This window comes from Pomacea canaliculata, linkage group LG13, assembly GCF_003073045.1.
Source record: "Pomacea canaliculata isolate SZHN2017 linkage group LG13, ASM307304v1, whole genome shotgun sequence".
In the NCBI taxonomy this organism is placed as follows: domain Eukaryota; kingdom Metazoa; phylum Mollusca; class Gastropoda; order Architaenioglossa; family Ampullariidae; genus Pomacea; species Pomacea canaliculata.
Genome location: NC_037602.1, coordinates 22,844,612 through 22,864,885, shown reverse-complemented (window position 1 = coordinate 22,864,885; position 20,274 = coordinate 22,844,612). Strand labels below are relative to the sequence as shown.

The following is a 20,274-nucleotide window of genomic DNA, read 5'->3' as shown; positions in this document are numbered from 1 at the left end:
CTGTAAGTAATCAAGCTGCTCGGTCATTCAACTTTGACAATTATACACCTTTTGGTGAGACTTACAGGTGTCTAGCTTTACCTATTGTAACCCAAAGCACACATACACGTATCAGGTCAGATCCAGATAATTTTACATATATACACAAAATATCTTACAAAATATATATATACTTACTACATGCAAGCGTGTGACAATGAATGAAACTAGTTAAACATCTTGTTATTGTCATAACACAAACTTGTACAATTAGCGATGGAGTCTGTCAATTCAGTGACCTAGTCTAGTGTATTGTGATGATGTAGTAGATGCCGGCAGTGGCTGACGTGGCGATGACGACCTGCATGAAGGATGATTACTAATGTAAAGGTCAAAGGACACTTGTTATTACATCTGATACAACAGTTTTGAGACGTGCATGTCTGTTCCAGGGTAATGAAAACCGAGACAGGTGGGTTTACCTGTTGATTGGCGTGGTCTGTGTACCCTACCTCGTCACCTTCTTCGAGAGCTTGTTTCGCGCCCTCTTCGGCAACTTTCCGCGCCCCTCCCTGGGCAACATGGCGTGGGTGAGTGCACGCAGGTGTCGCTGGCTTTATTAGCAACGTGCAGCCATCTTTTATGCCTGAGTGCAAACACGCGCACCTGTCACGTGAGAGGCGGCTGATTACAATAAGTCAACACACGCCGCCGGTCTGCTGGAGACACTGCAATGTAGCAACGTGTACTGCTGACACATGTAGCAACGTGTACTGCTGACACATGTAGCAACGTGTACTGCGACACATGTAGCAACGTGTACTGCTGACACATGTAGCAACGTGTACTGCTGACACATGTAGCAACGTGTACTGCTGACACATGTAGCAACTGAACTGCTGACACATGTAGCAACGTGTACTTCTGACACATGTAACAACGTGTACTGCTGACACATGTAGCAACGTGTACTGCTGACACATGTAGCAACGTGTACTGCTGACACATGTAGCAACTGAACTGCTGTGTGTAGCAACGTGTTGCTGACACAACCTGCTGAACATGTAGCAACGTGTACTGCTGACACATGTAGCAACTGCTGACACATGTAACACCATGTACTGCTGACACATGTAGCAACGTGTACTGCTGACACATGTAACACCATGTACTGCTAACACCATGTACTGCCGACACATGTAACACCATGTACTGCCGACACATGTAACACCATGTAAGGCTGACACGAGAGAAAGGGTGAAAACTCGGTCATTACACTAATTACGGTCCTTGTTCAGATAAAGAGATTGCAGGATCTTTAGTGCTATTTAGGTAGATGTGTGTATAGTTAGTGCCAGTTAGGTATATTTGTGTATATTTAGTGCTAATTAGGTATATTTGTATATATTTAGGTATGTTTGTGTATATTTAGTGCTAATTAGATGTGTGTGCATATGTAGTGCTATTTAGTGTGTATATTTAGTGCTATTTAGGTATGTATGTACATATTTAGTGCTATTTAGGTATGTATGTACATATTTAGTGCTATTTAGGTATATTTGTGTACATTTAGTGCTATTTAGTGTATAGATTTAGTGCTATTTAGGTGCGTGTGTGTACATTTAGTGCTATTTAGTGTGTATATTTAGTGCTATTTAGGTATATTTGTGTACATTTAGTGCTATTTATGTGTGTGTACATTTAGTGCTATTTAGGTATGTGTACATTTAGTGCTATTTAGGTATGTTTCATATATCTAGCCCTATATCAGTGTATGAAGGGAAAAGGCAGTAAGTAGCAGCCGTCGTATTGTCATTAGTGTGGTGACCGTCACACCAGGACACGTGACACTTTGTGTGGTGTACCGGTCCTTGTAGAGACCAGAGCAGGATGCAGGTAGAAGACCACGTGTTACAAAGTGCAGGTGTCCTGCTGGTGTGTGTGCAGATCCTGCTGGTGGAGACGATCCACTCCTTCGGCTTGTGTCTGCTGCTGTTCCGCGTGCTGCCGTGTCTGGACACGGTCCGCTGCCTGCTGCTGATGAACGCGCTGTGCTCGGTGCCGGCGGCGCTGCGTCTGCTGGCCACCAAACGGTCGGAGGAGCCGCGACGCAAGGTGACGACCATCATCCTGGACGTGCTGGCCGTCCTCATGCAGCTCTCCGCCTACGTCGTCGTCCTCGTCTCCATGAAGTCCGAGTGCGTGCAGGTCAACAAGGACACCACCGACGACAGCCAGGCCGCCGCCAGAGGTAAGCGAGAAGCACACCTGTCTCGTTTACCTGTCTCATCTAACTCTCTCGTTTACCTGTCTCATCTAACTCTCTCGTTTACCTGACAGCGAGCGCGCAGCAAACTTCGTGCAACGAATATGCGTTAGTCTAGCTGCTGGAGTGATGAGGGTAAGATGTAACACCAGGCACTGGAACTTATTTCACGTAATTGCCAGGAGCAGTGGTTACGTGATGTAACATTCAGGGAACAATGGTGTTAGAGTGGAAAGGTAGAGAGTGTTAGAGTGGACTGTTAGAGTGGACTGTTAGAGTGGAATGTTAGAGTGGAATGGTAGAGTAGAATGGTAGAAGGAAGTGTTCCAGTGGACGTTACATCCGCGCTTTTCTGGCGGCAGCTTTTTGAAGTAGGGCGCCTTCGTCCCTCGCTACTTCTCCTTTCTCAACTCTGTCAGTCAAATTGGGAAAGTATGTTGTGCCATGTGGGTATCGAACCAGCTACTGTGTGTGATTTCGAAAACCATCAACCCCTCAACCATCGCTTGTTGACTTTTCTTTGTTGACCCTTACCCTTGACCCTTACCGTGCAGGAACAAGCAGCGGCCTGATATCAGGGTCCGGGTCGGCGTGGAGCAACACGTACTCGCTGTCCGACATGTCGTGGGAGATCCCACTGGCACTGCTGCTCATCTCCACTAACTGGTGGGAGAACTTCTGCGACAAGGACGTGCGTGTGGGCTGCGTGTACATCCCCGTCAAGAACTACAAGGACGCTCTGCACCGCGTGCGCACCAAGGCCTACATCTTGGCCTCGCTCTGGAAGATCGGCCTGACCTTTGGCTTCGCTTTCCTGCTGGTGCCTCAGCTGTCCATGGCCAACGTGGCCTTCAAGGACTTGCTGGTGACACCTGCCGAGTACACCTTCTACAACGGCAGCCTGCTCAATGCCGAGGTTGTCATGACAACGAGGATGTCCATGGACACAACGGAGCCGCCCATCCTGCCGGACATCGTCCACGTCATTCGCAGTCCCATCCTGGCCAGCGAGGACCGCTTCATGCGCGTGCACACGCAGAACTGCTCGGTGGCCAACCTCAGTCTCGACGGCCTGCTCAACACCACAGTCTGCACCACCAGCTACACCTACAACTGGCGCCAGTACATCACCTACTTGCCGCTCGTTCTACAGGTCGCTCCTTCACTCCTCTCCCTCCCTTGCTTCTTCCCCTCTGTCCTTCACTCTCTCTACATTTCCTTCTGTCTTTGTGCCTGCCTTCAAGGTGGCATACTTACATCACATATACACACCATGTAGATACATCGTTAATATGTATACATCCCATATCTACACCATGTATATACACCGTGAGAAGCATCGTGTGTATATATACAGATATACACATGTAGATACACATATACACACACCATGTAGATACATCATGAGAAGCATCGTGTACATATGTGTGCGTGAGTTGTACTGCGCTTGTATCCGGTGATGTTGTCTGCTGTCTGTGTGTCAATGTGTCACCGTGTCAATGTGTCACCACTGTAACATACCTGTACAGGTGGTGTCGTCAGGCCTGTGCTACTACTTTGCACGGTTGGCTTGCAAGCTGTGTATGCAGCGCTTCTCCTTCGCCGTGCCGCTGTCGCTTGCCACACCTGTGTCCGTGGCCGCCATGATTACACTGTGCTACGTGTCTCCTACATCTACACAGGTAGGCATCTACACAGGTAGATACAAGCAACTCGTCTCTTTAATAAACTCAGGTATAACACTAGTTCACAGTTTTAGTGCAGGTATACATATAATAAACACGTGTGCACAGATAGACACTACCGTACATATTACTGAGTGATGACACACCTAATGATGACATCTATTAATATTTGTACACAAATAATACGAGCACAAAGTCAACACGCAGTTTTATTAAAAAAGGGTCTACACCATCAACATGTGTAGAGGCAAGGGGCTGTAAACTAAACAACGACTAATGGACAGATGTGCGAATGCTTGAGTGAAATAAATAAATAAATAAATAGTAAACAAATAACTAACCTGTGTCAGGGAAAATGCTAGGGAGGGTCACTTGAGGGTGTGTCAGCGTCAGGCCTGTACATCAGGGTACTGAGTACTAAGAACACAAGTGGGACGTAGAATTTATTGGGTTCTGTCTACCTGTGTGGGGCAGATTATCCCAGGGTTCCTGACCTGGGCGTGTACAGGTGAGGGCAAGGACCGCCAGTGGTTCATCTGGCACCTGGGGCTGGGATTCGGCCTGTGGTGGGCCTCCCAGCTGTGGATCACCAGGTACATTTGGACACCCAAGTCCCCTCGCCTGGCCTTCACTGAGCGGTGAGTTCTGCTGAGCGAAACAGCTCTCCACCTCCACATGTTTGTTGTTCGCCTGTTGCAAGTGTTGTTGGTGTGCGTACCACCAGTGTGTTCATGTTGCTTTCAATGTTGTCCTGGTGTAGTGTGACGTGTCACTTGACGCTGCTGTTCGTGTGTCACTAGCCTGTTCATACTACCGCACTACTGCACGGTGCTCATCGAGCAGTCGCTTCTCCTCAACCGTCGGCGCAACGACAAGGAGCGCATCCTCAAGGAGATGACCTTCAGTGACGACGCCTCCATGGACTCCACCTCCACGGACGCCATGCGCAAGCAGCGCGAGCAGATCGTGCCCAAGATCTACGTGTGCGCCACCATGTGGCACGAGACAGAGAGCGAGATGACAGAACTCCTCAAGTCGCTCTTCAGGTGGGTGTCATCACAGCCCCACACAGCCCTCGTACAGCCCCACACTGGGCCACGCTAATTCCACACAGCAGCTCACCGCCCTCCACACAGCCCTTCGCACTGCCCTCCACACAGCCCTCCACACAGCCCTTCGCACTGCCCTCACCCCCTCTACACAGCCCTCCACTCAGCCCTCTTACACTCCCCTCTACACTTTACCTCTACACAGCCCTCCACTCAGCCCTCTACACTTCCCTCTACACAGCCTCTACACAGCCCTCTACACAGCCCCTCTACACAGCCCTCCACTCAGCCCTCTACACTGTCCCTCTACACAGCCCTCCACTCAGCCCTCTACACAGCCCTCTACACAGCCCTCCACTCAGCCCTCTACACAGCCGTCTACATAGCCCTCTACACAGCCTCCACTCAGCCCTCTACACAGCCGTCTACATAGCCCTCTACACAGCCCTCCACTCAGCCCTCTACATAGCCCTCTACACAGCCCTCCACTCAGCCCTCTACACAGCCCTCCACATTGTCCACGCTTGTCTGAATCAGACGCCGCTCGCTGTCCTGTCGATCTCTAGTCGCTCGTCATCCTCATTTTATGGGCGGACGAGGATTTGTGGGCAAGTTGACGAGCATGTGACGATACTAAGTTTTATGTATTGCTGGTGACAGGTCAGGGGTTAAAAGTATTGTTTGTGATGACCTGTAGTTGCACCTTGTTTGACCCTGCTGTAACCTGTTGTATCCTGCTGCAGGTTGGACATCGACCAGAGTGCTCGCAGGAACGCTCAGGACTACTTCAACGTGCAGGATCCTGATTATTACGAGTTCGAAGGTGAGTGACCTTGACACCTTAATTACAGGTTTATTTCATTTTGACAGCTTGCGTCACTTCCTGTGAACTAGCTTCTACACGATCCTACCCATCATCACCTTCGTGCTTCCGCTCCTCTCTATTCCCACGCAGATCTTCTCCTGACCTTCTGTAACCTCCTTGCCTGCTGTTGTTTTCTAACCTCCTGTCAGTTGTTGTATTTGTACTTTATTTCTCCTGTGCTCACCTCATTCCTGCACTCGCCCCTCCCCCGTATCCTCCACATGTCGAGTGTACCTGTCTAACTGTGACATGTAGTAACAGCGCTGCCCTGCCTGTACGCTAAGCCTGATGTCTGAGTTGTCTCCATGCATGCTTTACTGTACAAATGTTTTCTGACTAATATTTGACACAGAGATGTAGCTGGTGTCACAAACACCAGTCACGTGTCTTAACAAGCGTCAAGAGGCGGCATTCTTGCTTTCCCTGAGCTTTCAGTAGAAGCCAGCGTGACTTTTGACCTCAAACACCTGTCCACCCTGACCATGTGACATGGCAGAAAGTCCACACATTTGAGATGTCACCGGTGACGTAGTGCTGTCACGTACAATAGCAATGCCGTAACGTGCTGCTGACATCATCATGAAATGTCAGCAGTGGGCAGACAACCACAGGATAACTCTCCTACACACACAGCAATATATTTCACTTATCACCAACTGCCGTTTCTCAACTAATACAAAACCTTGTGGTTGATCGTCACACACACATCGTGTAATGAAATAACTAATACATCGCACGTGACATAGTGTGATATCTAAATCATAGTACACATAGAGATATACACAGCACTATAAGCTGTAGATGTAAATAATTGCAAGCTAGCGTGAAAAATGTAAAACATTTGCACATTACATAGAGCTATATCTAAATCATCTTACTCTACATAGAGCTATGTCTAAATCATCGTACTCTACATAGTGTGATATCTAAATCATCTTACTCTACATAGAGTATATGTAAATGATCTTACTCTACATAGAGTGATATCTAAATCATCTTACTCTACATAGAGCTATATCTAAATGATCTTACTCTACATAGTGTGATATCTAAATCATCTTACTCTACATAGAGTATATCTAAATAATCTTACTCTACATAGAGCTATATCTAAATCATCGCGTATTACATTGCTGTAAACTAATATATCTAGATCATAGGTAAAAGCATTATATCTTAATAACCCCCTGTTACATAGTGCTATCTTAAACTAGTGCACACTATATCATATTCAAATCATGACTATACATATATATATATAATTTTTAAAGGCATCGCTCACTATGTTGTGCAAAAATATTTTACCTAGAGAATTACACACTTGGTAAAATAAAATGTTATAACTAAATCATCACATATTGACCAGTGTTAGAACTATTGTATCAACATCATCCCACACTACATAGTGTTATATCTACATCGTCACACACTAAATACTGTCACAAAATGCTATATCTGCATCGTCACACACTACATACTGTCACAAAGTGCTATATCTACATCGTCACACACTACATAGTGTCACAAAGTGCTATATCTATATCGTCACACACTAAATACTGTCACAAAGTGCTATATCTATATCTTCACACTACATAGTGTCACAAAGTGCTATATCTATATCTTCACACTACATAGTGTCACAAAGTGCTATATCTATATCGTCACACACTAAATACTGTCACAAAGTGCTATATCTATATCGTCACACACTACATAGTGTCACAAAGTGCTATATCTATATCGTCACACACTACATACTGTCACAAAGTGCTATATCTACATCGTCACACACTACATAGTGTCACAAAGTGCTATATCTATATCGTCACACACTAAATACTGTCACAAAGTGCTATATCTATATCTTCACACTACATAGTGTCACAAAGTGCTATATCTATATCGTCACACACTACATAGTGTCACAAAGTGCTATATCTATATCGTCACACACTAAATACTGTCACAAAGTGCTATATCTATATCGTCACACACTACATAGTGTCACAAAGTGCTATATCTACATCGTCACACACTACATACTGTCACAAAGTGCTATTACTAAAATAAACTCAGTTCAGCCCTGAATGCTGCCTCGTGACACATTGTTGTTGTTGTCCACCCGGACTGATTTGTTGGCTGTATTTGCATCTTAACCCTTTCTGTGACTGTCCCTACCCGCCCTCTCCACCCGCCTACCCCGCTGTCACGCTACAGCTAACATTTTCATGGACGACGCCATGGAGTTTGATGCGCGCAACGAGTGGATGCCCAACGACTTCCTCAAGCAGTTCGTCTCCCTGGTCGACGATGCCGCCAGGTGTGTTTCCTGTGTGACACGTGTGTGTTGTCAGTAGTTGGCCTTGTGTGTTGTGCATGTCACCAGCTGTGTTGTGAATGTCACCAGTCGTGTTGTGAATGTCGTGAGTTGTGTTGTGAATGTCGTGAGTTGTGCTGTGAATGTCACCAGTTGTGTTGTGAATGTCACCAGTTGTGTTGTGAATGTCATGAGTTGTGCTGTGAATGTCACCAGTCGTGTTGTGAATGTCACCAGTTGGGCTGTGAATGTCACCAGTCGTGTTGTGAATATCACCAGTTGTGCTGTGAATGTCACCAGTCGTGTTGTGAATGTCGTGAGTTGTGCTGTGAATGTCACCAGTTGTGTTGTGAATGTCACCAGTTGTGTTGTGAATGTCATGAGTTGTGCTGTGAATGTCACCAGTCGTGTTGTGAATGTCACCAGTTGGGCTGTGAATGTCACCAGTCGTGTTGTGAATGTCACCAGTTGTGCTGTGAATGTCACCAGTCGTGTTCTGAATGTCACGATGTGTGTTGTGAATGTGTTGCCATGTGTGCTACGATGTGTGTCCAGCTTCATTTCTCTACATGATGTAGAGCAGGGTCAGCAATCGTTTTGACACCGAGACCTACTTCAATATACACTTCATAATATAATATTACTTCAAGGGTAGTGAGTAACAGGAGTAACTCCTTGTTTGACTCAAACTTACACAGTAACACAGTTGCACAGTTCACCCTCAGTGATGACAATATTCATAATAAAAAGATAATTACAATGTTGAGACGGAGCTCTAGGGTGACAGGTCTATTTTTATAACATGCCCCGCGGGGACACACATGGTCCGGGTGTCCGTGTTGGCTACCCCTGAGGTAGAGAATTGATTGACAGAAGGCGTCCTTTGTTTGACGGAGTCGCTTCTTCATTTTGTAAGATTTGTCTGGTATTTCTGTCTTACACATGGCTTTGGTGTGATTGCATGTTTGTTTGTCCGCAGCCTTTCTTTGTCATATTTGCCACAATTTATTTTGAATAACAGCTCATCTGTTTTGTCATTTTCCCCTTAAAACTTCCATCTTTCTCTCCAGCACTCCGACTGCTAGAATGGCAGAGTGGGGGAGAGAGGAGAGAGTAGTAGGGGAGACGAATGCATACATTGCCAGTGAGTGTCAGGTTATTACATAAAACAGTTCATCCTTGACACAGAGTTGTCGGCCCAGTACATCCGACACCGACTCATTAAAGTCATCGTCACAGTCGTCGCTACTTGAGTTACTCCAGGGGACAGGCGACAGACTTGTGACCGCCTGACTGACCAACTCGATGATGGTGGGTACAGCGGTGTATCAACACTCAGATGTGCAAACCTTCACCTCAGTCCCAATGATTTCCAATGAGTCTCGTCAGTGACAAGAAGATGGCGGAGCGAGTCTTGAAGGCCGAGGATTTGTTGACTGTGGAGGGTAAACAGTAGCGAGGAGACTGAAGAGCGGACCGCTGGAGGGAGGGTAAGCAGCCTGTTTGCCATCAGGGAGGGGGAGAGACGGGCTGAGGAGAGCTGGGCATGCGCACAAGTAGCGAAGAGGAGGTCCCACGAAGACTGAGCACCGAGCACAAGGACACGGCGGCCAGTTTCTTTGCCTGGCAAACCCACCTCCTTGTCCCCCCGCCTTTCTGTGGGAAAGATGCTGAAGGTGGACAACCACCACAAGGAGGCTGAGAGCGTTTGCTCAGTTTTATCGGCCCCTCGGCAAACGCCACGAACAAGTCACGTGACCTCTCCATGGCAGTGTACAGGTATTAATCATCGCCAAAAACCGCGGTGTATGCTGGGCGTGTGTACATACCTGGAGATGTCGCAGTGGTACTCTGTAAAACACAGGGTATCCCACCCCGTATATCAACTGACAGTTCAAATGTACAAAAGCACGTGTGAAGGACAAACTCTTGGTCCGCACACACCAACCATAGGTGAAGCTTGCTAAGTGTGTACACCTTACATGTCATACCTGTGTTTACTGGTTTACACTATAAGTATTGTGAACACGTGACACGTAATACTTTATAATACTGTGTGTACTTTACACTGTGACTGTTTGTACAGAGTCCTGTAAACACTTGACACATTACCTGATACATTACACATCATTTCATCTGTATCGTCTGCATGTTACACATTATAAGAACATACTATAACATCATTTCACACATTATAACACCATTTCACTCATTACAACACCATTTCACACATTATAACACCATTTACATATTATAGCATCATTTCACACATTATAACATCATTTCACACATTACAACACCATTTCACACATTATAACACCATTTACATATTATAGCATCATTTAACACATTATAACACCATTTCACACATTACAACAGCATTTCACACATTACAACACCATTTCACACATACAACACAATTGCCGTCTCAAGGAATGTTGTCCAGAAGGCTGACAACCATACGTGGACAAGTCCGAGTCATTTCCCCTGGTTACTGTCGCCATGTCAGCTTGACATCAGGTGAAGCAGATGTTAGTGAAATCTGTAGACCTGATGGTGAGATAGGTTTCAGATGGTAGATAAAGACGGTTACACCAGCTGGTCAGACATGTTTCACACAGCAGGAACACAAATCATTACATGTGTTCATTACACCAGGCGGGTCGAGTTGGTGAATGTTAGTCATTTCTCCCACACACACATACATACCTACGCTTTTCATTTGTTGTGAATTGTGAGTCTATGGTCACATGTTAGACATGTTTGATCATCATTAGTGACATGTGTGAAGGTAGACTTGCTAGTGATGTCTGTAGTGTACTGTGTACTGTGAGATGTTAAACTTGTTTGGTCATCATTAGTGACGTATGTGAAGTGACGTATGACTCGTTTGCTCTCCAGTGCCATCCACGAGAGTGACGTGACCCTCCTACCCCCCGTGAAGATCCCGACCCCCTACGGCGGGCGGCTGGTGTGGACGCTGCCCGGTGGGAACCTCCTCATCGCTCACTTCAAGGACCGGAACAAGATCCGACACAAGAAACGCTGGTCGCAGGTAAAGTGAGGCTGAGATAGGCTGAGATAGGCTGAGATAGGTTGAGATAGGCTGAGATAGGTTGAGATAGGCTGAGATAGGGTGAGATAGGTTGAGATAGGCTGAAATAGGCTGAGATAGGTTGGGGTGGTAGGCTGGGTTAAGATGGGAAGAATTGCTAGGGTGAGATGTGGGCTGCCAGGTGTGGGGACAAAGAATTTTAAGAGAAGAAATCATTATTGACTGTTGAGGATGCTGTGCGGACACAGAGATAAATACTCCACAAGACAACAACTGCGTGTTGACTGGACAGTTATTGCAGAAAGTCAGTGTCAGTCTCTCACATGTTTGTCATGCTGACACTAAGTGCAGACTGTTCCTTACAGGTGATGTACATGTACTACCTGCTAGGCTACCGGTTGCTAGGGCAACAGGAGGACATTCAGTCCCAGTCCACGCTGGAGCGTGACGACAAATGGCGGAACAGCAGCGGCCACTTCGTCAAGGGCAACCTCTTCAAATACATCCCGGAGCGCGTTCTGGTTCAGGTAACGTCACACTCACGTCACACTTACGTCACACTTTCCCTCACCTCCACGTCACATTCGCCATGAACTGTCGCCGCTACATCCTCTCTCTCTCTCACCTGGACATAAACCATTTCTAATGATGATGTGGAGGCGGACAGCACTGTGCTTCATGCTGCTTCTGTCCCGCCTGCAGCATCCGCGCACAACACCTGCAGAACACGGTCATGAGGCTGGAGCACGGAAAACCTTGAGATTATTCATGTAACCATGTTCGGGTTGTCAACAGTTTTAAGTAACCGTGTTCACATTGTGAACACCTTGCGATTAATCATGGACCATGTAGACGCTGTGAACATGTGGATAATATTCCTGTTCAGGCCGAGAACACCTTCATCCTGGCACTGGACGGTGACGTGGACTTCAAGCCGGGCGCTGTGCAGCTTCTTGTAGACCGCATGAAGAAGAGCAAGAAAGTGGGCGCGGCTTGTGGGAGGATCCATCCAATCGGCTCAGGTGAGGATTATGGCAGGTCATGACCTCCGACAAACAGAACCTCCTGCAGCACAATGACTGTCATGTGACCACGATAAAATATATATGTAGGGACATCCGGCCAATGTCACGTGATCATGATGTCATATATATTATATGCATATGTAGGGACATCCGGCCAATGTCACGTGATCATGCCAGTCTAATATACATAGCTACATACCGCCGTCCCTCGCTATATCGCGGTTCACCGTCCCACAGTATACAAACATTAATTCTGTATGGCGGAGTTTCCACTGTATCGCGGGATTTAGCGGTATATAAGTATTGATATACTATTATGATTTTAATTATTTACATGTATAATGTTAATTGGAATACGTTCAACGAATATTAACTGGAAATGCAATACAGTATGTAAGGTATTTCATCACACATAAATACCCGACTGTACACAAGGACTGTCCGCCACCACCGCTTGAGCAAGTTTTGCCAACGTGAGAATAATAGAGATCGACAAACGTTGATAGGAGTGTAGGAAGGGTGTATAAAGCCTTAAACTGTAGATAAATAATAAAGTTAATTAATATGAAGCCGCTACTTAGCGGGGGTCTGTGGAGTGTGACCTGTACCACAGGTGAGGGATGATGTACAGGTACATCAAGAGCCTGTCACCCACCTGCACTTGACAGCACCGACAGCACTGACAGCACTGACAGCACTGACCCAGTCCTTGTCCTACAGACAATCACAGTTTCTAACATCAACAAGCGTTGATGTGCTGATAAAACTGCGGAAACTGCAGCGGAACAGTCTGGAATAATCCATGGTTGTTGTGAGCTGCAGTGCACGTGTAACATTGTCGTTGCAGGTCCGATGGTGTGGTACCAGACGTTTGAGTACGCCGTGGGTCACTGGCTGCAGAAGGCGGCGGAGCACATGTTGGGCTGCGTGCTGTGTAGTCCAGGATGCTTCTCCCTCTTCAGGGGGTCCGCCCTCATGGACGACAACGTCATGCGCACCTACGCCACACGCTCGTCTGAGGCCCGCCACTACCTGCAGTATGATCAAGGTGAGACACACACTACCTGCAGTATGATCTAGGTGAGACACACTCTACCTGAAGTATGATCTAGGTGAGACACACATACACACACTACCTGCAGTATGATCTAGGTGAGACAACACTACCTGCAGTATGATCAAGGTGACACACACACTACCTGAAGTATGATCTAGGTGAGACACACTACCTGCAGTATGATCAAGGTGACACACACTACCTGAAGTATGATCTAGGTGAGACACACTACCTGCAGTATGATCAAGGTGACACACACACTACCTGAAGTATGATCCAGGTGAGAGACACACTACCTGCAGTATGATCCAGGTGAGACACACTCTACCTGAAGTATGATCCAGGTGAGACACACACTACCTGCAGTATGATCAAGGTGACACACACACTACCTGCAGTATGATCAAGGTGAGAGAATACTACATGAAGTATGATCTAGGTGAGACACACACTACCTGCAGTATGATCAAGGTGAGACACACACTACCTGCAGTATGATCCAGGTGAGAGAATACTACGTGCAGTAGTCTGACCAAATTATCTATTATATCATCAAGCTAAATATTTTCGGTAAGAAACATTGCTGCAGTGGAAGAAGGTAAGCGAGAGTGAAAGATGAATAATAATAACTTTATAGAGGAGAGAGAAGGGAGGGAGTGTCATGTGGAGAGTACTTGTTGGGTGAGAGGTGTGAAAATAACTTGATCATCAGCCAGATAAAATGGCGTCACGAGATAAAACAACAACAACAACAACCCGACAAGCCTGATCAAGTGCCATCGCCGTCCTTGTGGTAATGATGTGATACTGACGTGACAAGGTGGGACAAAGCTGTTGGTGATGTCACACTAAGGTCACAAGGTTAGATGATACTGTTGTTGATGACGTGACAAGGTGGACAAAGCTGTTGCTGATGTGACACTAAAGTCACAAGTTAGATGATACTGTTGTTGGTGATGTGACAAGGTGGGATAATGCTGTGCAGGTGAGGACCGCTGGCTGTGCACGCTGCTGCTGCAGCAGGGTTACCGGGTGGAGTACTGCGCCGCGTCTGACGCCATGACTCACGCGCCCGAGCGCTTCAACGAGTTCTTTAACCAGACGCCGCTGGATACCCTCCACTTTGGCCAACATCATGGACCTGCTGCAGAGCTACCGCACCACCGTCAAGATCAACGACAACATCTCCTACCTGTACATGTGCTACCAGGGGCTGCTGATGATCTCCACCATCCTGGGCCCCGCTACTATCCTGCTGATGATGGCCGGCGCCTTCAACGCTGTCATGCGCATCTCGCTGTGGCAAAGCTACGTCCTGTCTCTCGCCCCGGCCGCGCTCTTCCTCGCCATCTGCTTCATCAGCAAAGCGGAAGGTGCAGCTGACCGTCGCCGCCATCCTCAGCGCTGTCTATTCTCTGCTGATGATGGCCGTCATCGTGGGCACAGCGGTTCAGATCGCCGAGGACACCATCGTCTCACCCAACGCTATCTTCCTGTTGCTCCTCATCTCTATCTTTATCATCTCCGCCATCTTCCACCCGCAGGAGTTTCTGTGTCTGCTAGGGGGCGCTCTGTACTTCCTGTGCATCCCAGCCGGCTACGTCGTCTTGATGGTCTACGGCATGTGCAACCTGCACGTAGTGTCGTGGGGCACTCGCGAGGTGGCGGCGCGAGCACAGAAAGCACAGGATGAGCGCGGCAAGCAGCCGGCGGCGGGTGGCAGCGGGTGGATGGCCTGGGTGCACAAGCAGGAGGAGGAGGGCGCGTGCTGTGCCAAGTTCTTTCGCGGCATGCGGCGTCTGTGTGGTCATCGCGCACAGGACATCAATACCGAGATCCTTCGACAGGTAAGACATGGTCTAATGGCGCGTCCACGCGAGTGTCACTGTCGGACAAGCGAGACAGAATCATACAATGTGTCAATCTTACTTGCCTAGAGGTAGTCCCACACCTGTTGCATAATCCATAGGGATCTTAAGCAGTGATGTGGAGCTTGTCGTGCAGGTGAGTGTAGCAATACCCAGATACCTAGTTGAGAAGTAACAGGAAAGATATTTCAGCAATGTGTCATACGACAAACGTGCATTCAAAGCGAAGAGTACCAACATAAAAATACAAAAGTGTGCAGCCACTATTCTCTAACGGTTCGCACAGACTAGGACAAGTAAAGGGCGGGTACTGAGCTACTTTAGAAACTGATGGATGGAGGGTAAAACGAAGAGAAGAGAGATAAGAAATCAGATGGCGTAGTACCACTGTCAATCGTACCGCCGTCACTAGCCAGGCGATGATGAAGATAGTATATCAGTGTGTATGCATGCGTGCGTGTCTGAAGGGGAAATTCTGCCCGCCTCGTGCAGCCATTGCTGCCTTCGTGTACTTGCTGTCGATGTGATGCTGACGCTGTTAGATACATCATGATGCACTTACTGACGGCCGTTTGGTGGTTGTACAGGTGATGGAGAAGCTGGACAAGGTGGAGACAGGACTGCGCACCGTCACTTCAGGCACCACCAACGCCTTCCACCATCAGCGCCGCCGCTCGTCGTCCAGGTCCCGACACTCCAAGCGCTCCAACATCGACGACATCGAAGAGGAGGCGGAGCATGGAGACGCCTCGTCGACCAGCACATCTACCGACGAAGAGGAGCACTTCCTGGAGGAGGAGCGAGACGAGCTTATCAACCCGCGGTGGCTGGAGGACCCAGGGCTGAAGACCGGCGAGGTGCAGTACCTGCCCATGCGCGAGATCGAGTTCTGGCAGCGCTGCATCGCCAAGTACCTGCATCCCATCAGCACCGACAAGGTGCACGAGGCCAAGGTGGCAGCGGACCTCAAGTCCATGCGCAATAACGTGGCCTTCGCCTTCTTCATGATGAATGCCTTCTGGATCATTATCATCTTCATGATGCAGAGCGTCAAGGACAAAGTCAGCATCCATATCCCGCGGCCGGGCACCGACCCACTGCCCATTGAGCCACTTGGCCTCCTCTTTCTCATCATCTTCGCTTTCATCCTGCTGGCCCAGTTCTGCGCCATGCTACGTCACCGTTGGGGCACTCTGCTGCACATCCTGGCCTCCACAGACATCCGGTGCTGCAAAAAGAAGTACGACCCCAAGAAGGCCATTCGCGAGGCCGTGGAGTATGCCCGCATGCTGCAGCGACTGCGCGGCATCGACGAAGACCTGACGGATCAGGATTACGAGTACATGAGTTCATCGGAAGGACGGCCATCGAGCCAGCTGTACAGCGGTTCCTCCAGCAACATGATGACGCCGGGGGGACCAGCCCGTGCCTACGACAGCGATGTAGCGAGTCCCTCCAGTCTGGAGACTCCATTCCCGCTCATGTTTGAAAATCCAGGCTTCCAGGAATCGAACCCTAACCTTGCCCAGGACGCGGGCCCAGGGGTCAGCGAACGCGGCAAAGGCCGACGCGGTAGACGGAGCCGCTCGACCGTGGTGGACAAGAACAACACTTTGCGGAGAGCCTTCGTGCGGCGCTACACTAAGCTGCTGCGACAACACTCCTCCGACGTCGGCGGCGAGTCCAGCATCAACCAGTTCTTGCACGACACGGCACAGCGCAGCCGCGGACAGCACGTCCGGCGCGAGACGGCCGAGGATCTGGTGTCTAGGTTCAACAAGCTCAACAGATGATCCCCATTGTCCACTTATTTCTTCCCTTGACTAATCTCGCTAGACTAACGCCTGCCTTCCCAGACACATCACAGACGCACGTCCATAACTCGCACAGCGTACATCAGCCACGTGGTCGGGGTGAGCCTGCTTGCCCTCATTCTCTTGCACCCCGGGTAGCCAGTCTCTTCCATCCAGACCATTTCTCTGTAGTGTACAGCATCAGGAAGGGTCTGTGCGACCCGAGGGACGGACTGCCTAATGGCGGCGCTTTGTGACGAGAGAGACTAGACTCGCTGACTAATCGCGATCGAGGACTGGTGCCCCATGACGTAGTACAAGTACCTGCCAACACTTTGCAGGCTTGGGGTCACCAGTGACCTCGACACAAGGACACGAAGTAGGAAATATAAACTTGCATTGCAAAATTCCTGGGATCACAGGCAATGCCATGTGCAACAAAGCGCGCGGTCGCTAGTGACCCCAGCCACGTGGGACTTGACACTGAAGGCTGAGAAAGGCAACCCTGAACTCGTTATCACGTTGATATAATAGTCGGGAGCTCAGATGGCCACAAAGACAATTGAGAGATAAGAATTTGTGTTCGTTGCCTGGGCTAATATTTTCCTAGCTTTAGCCCGATCTGTAAATGTCAAAATTGGTGTAACTGTCATTTGTTGTTTTAACATTTGTGACAAGATACACGGAAGTAGCTTTCAACTTTCCTTGGTAATTTAAATTATTGCTTTCTCGTTAATGTAATGGTTTGTCTGGGCTATAGCTGTATATTATGTGAGCATTGTCAGACGCTGACAGTTAAGTTTATCAATAGTTTCAAGCCGTTGCTTTACCAAATCACCAGAGACTACTGCTACTAGAGACACCACTCAGACATTTGCTTGAGTGTCCTGGGTAAGCCAGCATGTGAAGCTATTCAGTGGCATTAAGACTATGGTGCCTCAAGGCTTTAAGGCAGAGAGGAAATAAAACATTCAGCTACTTTGAAGTCATCGACATGCTGGCACGGTGAGCAGGTGGGGAATCAAGGAGTGTAGTTCACCTTGTTGTGCGGGACCTTGCTTCACTACCTTGACCTTCCAAGGTTAAGACCCAAGGGACATGATCACAGCACGCTCGACCCAAGATTCTACTCACCTGGCTAGTGTGGGTTCTGACCTGTCTTTTGAAATCCACAAATATGGTTGCACTCACAGAGAGAACTGGGGATGCCATACAATACACCAACACAGATTATGGGCTAGAGCTCACCCAGAGAACCACCCAAGCATATAACTGCTTCTGTGCTGTATATTGAGTTCCCACCTTGAGTGCATGAATTTTCAGTGTGGATGTGTTTTGCTTTGCAATTTTTAATCTGTTTGCGTCTTTTATTAAATCTTTTCCTAGGCCCTGTTGTAGTATACAGCCCTGTACAGAATATTCACCGAGGTAACTTTTGTGATTTATGATTTACTTGAGACAACACTGACCACATTCTACACTACTAGTAACAGGTTCACTTTTATTTTGCATTAACACTGTTTCCGCTAGTATATCCACTGTACAGTGACAGACTAACAGCTGCTTTCACGGCGCTGCTTGCTAGGGGTCAGGGTGCAGGGTGAGGGTCCCACTCGCATGTAAATCACCAAAATAGGCAAGTACTGGGCAGGTCACCATTTTAACACTTCTCTTAACTCATCGTCAGAAAAATCATGTACATAGGTTCTGACCTACATGAAAATCTAATTTTTACAAAACTTTACCGCATTTATTTGTTGTCTTGCATTTGTCAAAAATAAACTAGTAAAAGTCTTGCCTACATATTACAGTTTTGGCCTTTTTTTTCTAACCATTTTGAGAGTCTGCATCTGATACTCTGTCATCTGACCTGTCTCCTTCAAACATTTTTCGTAGACAGGCACTAAAATAATAAAAATAACATGACAATAACACTCAAAGTGTATTTCACAGTATGGACCCCTAAAATATCATCAGACAATATTAGCAACAATCAGACAATATCAGTCAGTGAGTTACATGATTTTATACAGCAAAATAACAATGAAACCAGTGAAATAACATCAGAAAACAGCAGTAACATCCAATAAAAAAGTTATTTACAAAACACCTAATCTCACCAACATGACATCTCATGAATTGTGACAACACCAGACTCGTGGTGACAGGTACTTTAGCCTAGGAGTGACATAACTGTCATCACTCACTTGCCCTGTTCCAGGAGACATTTTAGCAGTCAGTGAAACAATATTAGACAATGAAATAACATCAGACAATATCACTCAGCGAAACATCCGGACTCACATGCAGCATGGTGGCGTTTCTAAAACAGCAAAAAATTCTAAAGATTAAAAAGAATGATATGTAATCAACTTAGTTAAAATCTTAACTATTCTCTTATAATTTACAAACATAAAGATCACAATAGTAAAAGATAATTGTTTTTTTTAATGCAAATTATAACTTACATTTTATAGTGTCCACCATGGGTATCCTAAAGCAAGAGGATTTCAGGAATTATCTAGGGAGAAATGATTAAAGCAACAGCAGAGAGCAACTCACCCTGTGCCTGTCAGTGAACCATGAGCAGCCAAGGAAACCAGAGTGCTATTGTACCAGATTGTACTACTATGTTGCAGTTGGCCGTATCCAAGTAAAGGTGACAAACCTCCAAAATATGTTTTAATGAGAAGTGCATAAAATAATTACAACCATAGTTAGTGGGCAGGGCCGCCGAGAGCCAGCCCGGGCCCCGGGACAGACAACTTCTCCGGGGCCCCTTGTACTTGTAATCGTAAATTATTTTCCCAGTATATAATATATGTTTACAATTCGAATCTCAATATCTACACTCAAACTCAACTTCTGCATGTGTAATGCTTGGGTGTTCTGTCCTTAGACCTTTCTTTAAAAGAAAAAGAAAAGGAGAAGAAGAAAAAAAAAATCCAATGACCAAGGCCGGGCCCCCTTGACAGCCGCAGGCCCGGGTACACCAGACCCCCCTGTCCCCCCCTCTCGTCAGGCCTGTTAGTGGGGCTGTAAAACAGGGTTGCATATTATCACCGACAATCTTCCTGATGGTCATAGACTGAATTATGTGCAAGACTACCCAAGACAACAACACCGGTATTTAGCAAATACCTAGAGGACCTGCACTTTGCAGATGACACCAGTCTCCTATCTCATCTGCAGCAACCAAACCAAACTGAGTAAGTTAGCAGAGGAACCGGAAACGACTGGCTTAAAGGTCAACATAAAAAGACTGAAATTATGAGAATCAACAACAAGCAGTTATTTCAATTTCAAGGAGAG

At 47.2% G+C, this 20,274-nt stretch overlaps 1 protein-coding gene across 1 annotated transcript in view; it reads left to right on the top strand.

Annotated features, from left to right (window-relative positions):
* The window catches only part of LOC112554551 (chitin synthase chs-2-like), a 60,405-nt gene extending 41,644 nt beyond the window's left edge, over nt 1–18,761 (top strand). Inside the window, 16 exon segments of the mRNA XM_025222360.1 lie at nt 432–569; nt 1,927–2,230; nt 2,800–3,398; nt 3,775–3,927; nt 4,405–4,568; nt 4,731–4,976; nt 5,723–5,802; nt 8,065–8,167; nt 11,066–11,219; nt 11,585–11,746; nt 12,106–12,241; nt 13,092–13,292; nt 14,287–14,398; nt 14,400–14,661; nt 14,663–15,148; nt 15,757–18,761. Of these exon segments, the coding sequence (XP_025078145.1) occupies nt 432–569; nt 1,927–2,230; nt 2,800–3,398; nt 3,775–3,927; nt 4,405–4,568; nt 4,731–4,976; nt 5,723–5,802; nt 8,065–8,167; nt 11,066–11,219; nt 11,585–11,746; nt 12,106–12,241; nt 13,092–13,292; nt 14,287–14,398; nt 14,400–14,661; nt 14,663–15,148; nt 15,757–16,962 (4,506 nt within the window). The 3' untranslated portion in view covers nt 16,963–18,761.
* The last annotated feature ends 1,513 nt before the right edge of the window (nt 18,762–20,274 follow it).